Below are 9410 nucleotides of genomic sequence, written 5' to 3'. Positions count from 1 at the left end.
TTCTAAAATTTCGTTTATTTTCTAAAGATGATGAGGCCAAGAAGTCTCCAACACATGCTAAGGGTTACCAACATGTGCCAATTATCTAATGTCTGTAAAAGGTCATCTTATCAAGTAATTATAAATGACTTCGGCAAACCAAATGAAGTACTGGAAGGTGTTTATGTAGAAGTTCCTAATAAACTATCTTCAAATCAAATTCTACTAAAAGTTTTAATGTCTCCTATAAATCCATCTGATATTAATATGATAGAAGGAACCTATCACATCAAACCTTCTCTACCAGCAGTTGCAGGAAATGAGGGAGTTGGAGAAATTTTAGAAGTTGGGGGTGCTGTTCAGGATCATCAAGTTGGAGAAAGAGTAATATATTCTGTTGCTGATAGAAGTCAGTGCCAGTTGGGAGCAGGAACATGGAGACAGTTTTCTATTGTAAATGAAACAAATATTATAAAAGTTCCAAGCAATATTTCGTTAATTGGTGCTGCTACTTTAGCTGTAAATCCATGCACTGCTTATAGAATGTTAAAAGACTTTGTTAAGTTGAAAACTGATGATGTTATCATTCAGAATGGAAGCAATAGTGCTGTTGGACAGTACATTATACAACTGTGTAAGTATTGGGGTATAAAAACTATAAATATAATTCGAGGAAGACAAGAAGATGAGAAGGAGCAACTTGTTGGACATTTACAAAATTTGGGAGCAGATATAATTTTAACAGAAGAAGACAGAAAAAAGGGAGCTTTAAAAGATATATTGAAGTCATTGCCAGAGAAACCTAAATTAGCTTTGAATTGTGTGGGAGGAGATAGTTCAGCACATCTTGTAAATAGTTTACGCCAGAAAGGAGTAATTGTAACATATGGTGGTATGTCCAAAAGGCCAGTAATGATTCCTACCGGAGCCGCCATCTTTAAACAAATTACTGCTCATGGGTACTGGAATACAGAGTGGATGAAAGATTATAAGAATTCTCCAGAGAGAATGGAAATGATTACAGAATTGTGTGATTATCTTGATAAAGGCATTATTAAAACACCTAAAGCAGAGTTATTTTACATCAAAGACTTTAAAACTGCTGTCAGTGAATCTCTGAAAGAATTTAAAACCTCTAAAAAAGTATTAGTGATGGATGAAACTCTGAAATGTTAAAAAGTGAAATAAAAAAATGTATCTTTGTTCTTTCCTCTGACACAGTATTAAATGTCTAGCACAGCTCTTTTTTCTGAATATGATATGGTATACCACCTAACTAAAGCTATTATCCTACATGTAATTTAATTTTCAGGCTAGAGTTTTACAAATTTGCCAGAGACGTTACGTTAAGTCTTTACCTGTGAGAGAAGAGTAAAAAATTTATTTCTGAATGGTGATAAATGATATGATACATTACTTACTGAAATTGAAAAGAAATCTGTTTACACCCTTCCTTTGAGTAGGGCTCACAATTTTGTGGAACAAAAAGTAATTTGAGGTGATGAACAATTAATCACTGTTTCAAATTTTTGAAATATAATTAAATTCACAGCTTTGGGGGTGAACTGAAATCAGTATAGGGTAAAGTCTGTCTACACCTGTATTGTATTTTCATTGTGATTGCAGAGTGCACTTCTCTTCTTTTGTCATGGAAATTAAGTATTTCATTTTGAATGTTTGAAAGATTATCTCAAGTTTTTCAGGAAAGCATAATAAAATTTTTCAAATAGCATTTTCCACTTTTATTAGAAACCAACCATCTGAATCTTTGTATCAGTATAGATAATATTTGTGACAATTTGACAATTTTGTGCTACATTTTTCCAAAAGCATGTGGCTCAAAACTATATTATGCAGTCGGTTAGAGTAATTGAAGTAAAGGGACAGGTTCATCATTTTCGGGAGTTGTTTCGGGTCTTGAATATTTGTAAATAGTCTTATAAGTACATAAATGTAAGGAAATCACATAACTCATTCAAGTATACCTCAAACTAGGAATTTAATTACCGTATCTATTTTCCTGTATTTTCTGTATATGGCATATGGAAAAAAAAATGAGTCTTTTTTACATCTGCAATTTCTGATTAAAATCAGGTAAAAACTATAGTCTTTATTGTGATGAAATGTTGACAGACCATCGGACAAAAATGAATATCTCTATATTTACCATCTGTTTTGACTTAATGTAATTTGGTCCCAGAAATAAATTCAAACTACAAATTATGAAGATCTTTAAAATGCGAAAATTCGTATTTTAGTCACTAAAGACTTTATTATTATTTCTCACAGCTGCCAGTGTGCATATTTTACCTTGTCATCTTTTGTTTTTGCTTTTGAATCGACCAATCAATATTTTTGAGTTGATAGAGGTTTGAAGCCATCCATAATAAAATCCCAAGAGGCTTTCCTGGTACCCTTATGGTGTTTTTTAGTATTCAAAAGGGATACTACTATCCCAGCTAGATACTAGACTCACCTTTTACACAAGGCATAGGCTAATTTTTTCTCAACATTTTTGCTTGGACTTTAAGTTAATTTTCAGTCCATTAATTTGGTTTGACAAGGAATGAACATGCAATTGCCAAGGAGGCCTACTGAACAAGAATAAAGAAAGAACAATGAGAAAACTACTGGGCACTGTTCCGTTAATTCAATAAATGAAAACATAGACTATTTTCAGCTGATTTCTGCACCTTACAACAGACATCATTCAGGCTGGTTACGTTTGTGATTATATAGGAGTTGAACTGGTTACATTATGTTGAAATCCAATATGGCTGCGCCCATAACATACTGTAAACTGAAAGTAAACTAAAGTTTTGAGTTTGCATTTCATTTTCCTTGCTAGAACAAATTATATTCCCACAGCCTTTTTACTTCAAATATAACTGTTTATGATTGTTTAATGGAAAAGATAGCAGATATTATCATTGTTGGTGGTGGAATTAGCGGAGTTACTTGTGCACAAACGGTATGCTTAACCTAAACCCCTCTAGCTAGGCCAGTATTGCTGTATAATACAGGACAGGGTCTATGTGTTAGACTACACACTCTGTTAAAATTTGTGTGACAAATTACTACATTGAGCTCTGAATTGATGTGTTTCTCGGGCCCATAGAAATATGAGGTTCAGTGATTTTTCATTTAAAATAGACACACTTTCCTCCAAAAAATTCTTGTGAAAATGACTGAATATTCCCTCTGTAAAGTTATTTTTACAATTAATATATTTTTCATTACCGGTAGTTGACATTTTCATCAACCCAAAGGCGAGCTAAGTCTGTCACTAGTATTTTGTAGTTGGAATTTCAATTCATAGGAAAATGATGGTCAAAATTCAATACAGAAAATTAGTCAGAGAGTAGATCCATAATAGAAACAATTATAGAAATATTTTTGATTGGTTTCATACTGTTCTAGATGTGTCTCTAGTTGACAAAATGTAGGGCTGGGCGATATACTGGTATCATGATAAATAACGATACAGGAATTTATATTGTTAGTTATATCGTCTTATTAAAAAATACTGAAATATAGCCATATCATCATATATTTTAGTTACTATGACAAATCTTCATATTTTTGTCCAGATGAGATTATCTACACAATTATAACTAGTAACTTAATATTTGAAACAAATGTTTTTAATGATTTGTTTTTTGTTACCTTCAAAATTTTTAGATAATGACAAAAACCCATTTTGTTTCAAAAACCTGTAAAAGCCTTTAAATACTTAGTATATCACGGTATATTGATGATGCTTGATATCCACTTGGACCAATATCGCCCAAACCTAATAAGATGTGTTGCTTTATTATTCAAAAAATGTCCTCATCTAAAATTTATAGAGAGATATAACCAATATTATTTTTAAGGTTAATGAATTAAATCCAGATGTCACAGTTATACTTATTACTGCTAGTCCTTTGATCAAAACAGTTGTCAATTTTAAACAGGTGTGTACAACAGATACTTTGAATCAAAGTGTTTATTAAGTAATTTCAGACACTATCCAATCTATATGATGCAAATAATGCTAGTAACATTCTCTCTTTTATGACAAACATCTATAAATATTTTTTCTAATCTAATATGTCGAAAGCATACTTATATGTATCAAATGACTATTAATGACATTGATCTATTTTGTATATAGGTAACTGAAAGAATAGAAAGTTTTCAAGTTGAAGAGAAGAATAAGAGTTATTTAGAAGTTTCATGTATTAATATTGAAGTTATTGATGATGTAGTTACAGAAATTCAATCGGAAAATCATGTAAGTTGGCATCTTGAGCTAATTAAGTAATAATCTTCTACTTATTTGATTTGGCTATAATGTAAAGCATAAATTTTATGTCGGCTTAAAGGCTTCTTGATGTGAGAAAAAAACCATAAATTCCACATGCCTACGTCATGATGCTAGAACTATATTTTTTCATGTAATATGAAATAATTACTGATGCAGATGTTTACTGAATGATTGTTATTGTTTATGTATAGATATTGTTTACTGAAAATGGTATGAAGATGAAATACAAGAAGCTTTGTTTGTGTACTGGAGGGAGACCCAAGGTAACATTATTTTATTTTTTTTTCATAAAAGGATGTAGATGTAATATTTTGATCCCTGTTAAAGCTGCCTTTATCAATTTTCAGAATGAGAGTCTGACATTATGTTGGAATGAGAGTCTGACATTATGTTGGAATGAGAGTCTGACATTATGTTGGGCTGTATGACAATTCATGCCCACATTTTTGGAACACTACACTAGATTCCACTTGACAACTGTTGTGGACAGTCGTTTATCAACCAGATTTCAAGCATTATTTTTCATTCCAGGTTATATCAGAATATAACCCATATGTACTAGGTATACGAGATACGGAGAGCGTTCAAGAATTCCAGAAAAGGTTAAAAAATGCTAAGCGAATAGTTGTTGTAGGTAATGGTGGAATAGCAACAGAACTTGTGTAAGTTTATCCCTGGCGTTAGAGTAGAAGTAGATTGAAACTGTTCTGTTTCCAAATGTTTTCAGGATGTTGCAGTTTGCTATGGAATATATATCAGTTTATAGTTGTAATATCTTACTATCATATAATGCCTTCATTTCAAAATTCTTCTTTAATTTTTTTTATATTTATCAGATATCACATGTAAACCTACATGCTTCTTATTCAATATAAAAGTTTTCATGAAAAGTTGAAGGTGATCTTATATTTTTCCCTTTTTAGTTGGTTGGTAGCTTAAAAGTTGAAGGAATTGTAAAGGGGTTTTAAAACTTTGTATATGTATTGGAGACAATGTTAGCATCATTTTACACCATTTTCACTTAAACTAAGCATTTTATGAAGTCACTATTGCAAAGGACCTTGTATAATTTAAGCAGATTTTGTGAGAGTGACATCATCAAATGCTTAGTTTTAATGGAATTGCAGAACATCTGATAGAAAAATGGAATGGTGCAAATCAATGCTATCAGTGACAACGATACACATTCAAAGTTTTGAAAAACACTTTATAATCCTTTTAATGTATACTGCCAGCAGAAACAGATAACAGATAACAGACCAACCTTTGTTCCCTTTGATACTGGATATAAAGCTCTGTACTGTTAACTAATAATGCATATATTAACAGTATATGACTATTTGTAGATATGAAATTGAAGGTTGTGAAGTAATATGGGCTATCAAAGATAAGTCTATAGCTAATACATTTGTTGATGCTGGAGCTGCTCAATTCTTTCTCCCAAGTATTAATAAAGATAAAACTAAAACACATGAACCTCTAAAAAGACATAAATATACAATAACAGGTATGTATGATTGCATAAATTATATCATATTGCCTAAATGAATGTCATCTGTTGAGCCAGAAAGATTCAAGCTTATTAAAATGGTTATATACATCTAGGTTTTGTCATTATATTATATATGTTTTCATGATAATAAATAGTATTACTTTAATATCTTGATTATTATTTATCTTGTTTATAACATATTTTGATTATTAAATTAGATGAGGAGACAGCCAATAGAACAATAAATGGAGGGGCTCTTGGTCCAGATTGGTCTCTCAATTTGACTATGGTTGGGCTGAAACAGGTAAATGTCCTTTAAATACTATTTATCAGCCAAATTCATTTTCTGTTCTCATGATTCTTTTTATATGACTGACATATTAATTCACAATAATTGTAGAATTCTTTCTCTTTTTATTTTTAGGACTCACATAAAGTCCATATAGAATATAATGTTGAAGTTAATAAAATTTTGACTGCCGCGGAAATGTTAAGTAGTGGTAAAATTGAAGAAGAACCACCAACTTCTAATACAGAATGTCAAAGTACAATTGTTATTCTTATTCAATTAACTTTTATCATGTATATGTAACTTAATCCAGAGCCTCAGACATGAATACATACAGGGCCAAGATTGTCAGGCTAGTATAATATGTGTTTTAAGTATATATTATACTATACTATGCCTCAATCAATATTAATGCAGTGCCAAAATACATGTACTTAATAAAGAATATAGTGCCTATTTCCCTACATCATTCTCGACAAATCAGGTCAAATACTTTACATTTGCAGGCCACTCAAAATGTTTCAAAGGAGGAAATTGAATTTTTCATCTTACTTTCTGGTTTCATCATGAATATGTCAATTACCACATAGAACCTGTGAGCTATATGGTGTACATCTAGTGTACATTCTTATAAATCAAGTAGAATAATAAGAACTGATTGTGTTTTAGAATGTGATAAATGGCCAGTATATATTGAACTATCTAATGGTAAAGTATATGGTAGTGATGTAATAGTTAGTGCTACTGGTGTAATACCTAATAGTCAACAACTTCATACTGATAAACCAGTAAGTAGCATATTATTTAACTCCACTGGAATATTTAGTAATTACTGTACAGTTTTATGGAATACGGATCAAATTGTGATGAACAGGATTAGGCTCTACATTGGTATTACCAGTTAATGATTTTCTATCTGGGTTTAGCAGATTTACTCATCATTGATCACATTGATCAATCCGATTTCCAGAAGTTAATTAGATAATAGAATTAGTTAAGAACTGTCTGTCAGTGATCAGCATCCTTCATGGCTATAAAATGAATGATTTTAAATACTAAATACCTAATGTAATTATTGTTAAGGACAATATTAATCAATATGTATTTGAATAAATTCCAGTTTGACATTGGAGAAGATGGTGGTATAAAAGTCAATGATAAAATGGAGACTAATATTATGGATATTTATGGTGCTGGTGATATATGTAGTGCAAACTGGAAACCATCTAAACATTGGTTACAGGTAAACCAAATAAGAAGTCTTTTATTATTATCAGTGTTTGATCATACTACTGATATGAATCTTCAGTTTTAAGATGCTTAAGCTCTTGAATAGTTCTTCAAAAGAATTAATTTACGTTTAAATATAGGCCAATCTGTAGAAATATCCTCAAAATAACTGTATGCTGCATTAAAATGTTCATATAACAGTTCAACATGTTATCTCTTTATTTCAGATGAGATTATGGTCTCAAGCTAGACAAATGGGATGTTATGCAGCAAAATCAATGTTAGCAGATTTAGATAATGAAGAAATTACTTTAGATTTTTGTTTTGAATTATTCACTCACATGACAAAGTTCTTTAACTACAAGGTAGGTATGAGAAGTAAAATATCTGAAGTTCTCAGACTATTAAAGGGAGAGTGTTGGTGTCAGCTTCATAAAGACAGAACTTTAATAAATCTGAATGTTTATTCTGAAAATAGGTTTCATTGTTGTAAGTGTATATCCTTAGTAACTAGGACTTGTTTGGCAACACATGCATATTGTTCATATGATAAGACAATTAAAATCTTTGAGAGATTTGCAATTGGCAGTATGAAAAAGTTATATATTTTTCATGTTTTAGGTAATACTTCTTGGTAAATTTAATGGTCAGAATTTAGGAGAAAATCAAGAGATATTATTGCGTATGACAGAAGGTACATGAGACTATGTTATTATGTTAACAAGGGACTAATTGACACTAAATTGTGTTTAGTGCTGGCACATATAAAATATTCTTTGAAGAGAGCTTTGTTTGTTATTGTCACACATCTCTCTTGAAATTTGACAAAATCTTTCCCCCGCAACTATCTTTATTAGAGCATGTCACAGTTATTTAGTGTTAATCAGTCAAGATGCATATCAACTGAAAATAAAAAGGAGAAAAAGTTAGATAAAGTCTGCATTTTCATATCTATATCCTATATATATGAGTAGTGCTGGCACGATATATTGGTTGATGTATCACAATAGGACATACCACAATACCTGTATTGTATCACAAGGTTGTGTGTCAATTCTTAATGATGCCCCTCATTTCATAGAAAAGTTTATTTTTATGAGTTGATGAATGGAATCACAAATTTTTTCATTGACATGATTTAAATTGTTAGAAACTATTTATAAGACAGTGCACGTTAACCACTCTTGTCAACTACATTACCAAATATCACAGTTACAAAGTTATAAATTAATAGATGTTGCAGCTTTAAAAATGTTAATTTTATCTCACGATATGAATCTAATCCGTATGAATGTAACTATGTTTCATCTATGCTGAAAATTCTGATAATGAACCCAATAATGTTTCTTGTGACAAATGTATATTTTCGCTCACATGTGTAATTTTTTCTGTAATTGTCATGAAAATTTGTTTTTCAGGTGTAGAATATATTAAACTTATATTACAAGACAGTAGATTACAAGGTGCTATATTAATTGGAGAAACAGATCTAGAAGAGACATTTGAAAATTTAATATTAAATGAAACTGATTTAACATTATTTAAAGATCAGCTATTAAACCCTGGTATTGATATTGAAGATTTTTTTGATTGACCCTATAGTGATATTTTATTATTTATTAAAGTCTACTATTTTTGTTTTTGGATTATTTTTTGTGGTGCCTTACTCCTACATCATCATACATAATGATTTCCCATTTCATGCAAATTAACTGATAATACTACGCAATGATGACTATGCAATAACTGTTTGGAGTGAAATGATTAGTTAATGTAGTAAATTATTCGATATGACTATTTTCTATAGCTCAAATCGACCATTTTAAATTTCTATCAGTGTGGTTACTTTTTATCAGTTTCTATATATAACTCTATGGTAGATGACAAGTTAATGCCAGTATAGGTAGGTAGATGACAAGTTAACGTTCGCTTCCAGCTGGATGCTGATAGCTTTCACAAAAGGGGGGAGAGATGTTCTCTAATGTTTCTGCGATGAAACTTGTTAAAGTGATTGGATATAATTAAAAAGTGTTAAGAAACTTTGATTAAAAAAAACTTAGCCTATCTGTTCAAGACAGATTTGGTTATAAAATGGAAGACTAGTTCCATTA

The 9410-nt window shown here is 30.7% G+C and overlaps 2 protein-coding genes across 2 annotated transcripts; both read left to right on the top strand.

Annotated features, from left to right (window-relative positions):
* Positions 1–72: 72 nt before the first annotated feature.
* Positions 73–1155, top strand: LOTGIDRAFT_119678 (hypothetical protein; the record flags this gene model as incomplete). The annotated part of the gene is made up of 1 exon (XM_009057758.1): positions 73–1155. The coding sequence occupies one exon, from the start codon at positions 73–75 to the stop codon at positions 1153–1155; it is 1083 nt and encodes a 360-aa protein (XP_009056006.1).
* Positions 1156–2884: 1729 nt separating this feature from the next.
* LOTGIDRAFT_178551 (hypothetical protein) lies at positions 2885–8893 on the top strand (the record flags this gene model as incomplete). The annotated part of the gene is made up of 13 exons (XM_009057757.1): positions 2885–2950; positions 3855–3935; positions 4136–4255; positions 4480–4551; positions 4820–4950; positions 5635–5795; positions 5999–6084; positions 6205–6280; positions 6739–6857; positions 7190–7312; positions 7527–7664; positions 7921–7993; positions 8718–8893. The coding sequence occupies 13 exons, from the start codon at positions 2885–2887 to the stop codon at positions 8891–8893; spliced, it is 1422 nt and encodes a 473-aa protein (XP_009056005.1).
* Positions 8894–9410: the final 517 nt, after the last annotated feature.

The sequence above is a fragment of the Lottia gigantea genome (assembly GCF_000327385.1).
Source record: "Lottia gigantea unplaced genomic scaffold LOTGIsca_31, whole genome shotgun sequence".
Taxonomy (NCBI): Eukaryota; Metazoa; Mollusca; class Gastropoda; family Lottiidae; genus Lottia; species Lottia gigantea.
Note: the sequence above shows the minus strand (reverse complement) of the source record. Positions and strands in the feature narration are given on the sequence as shown.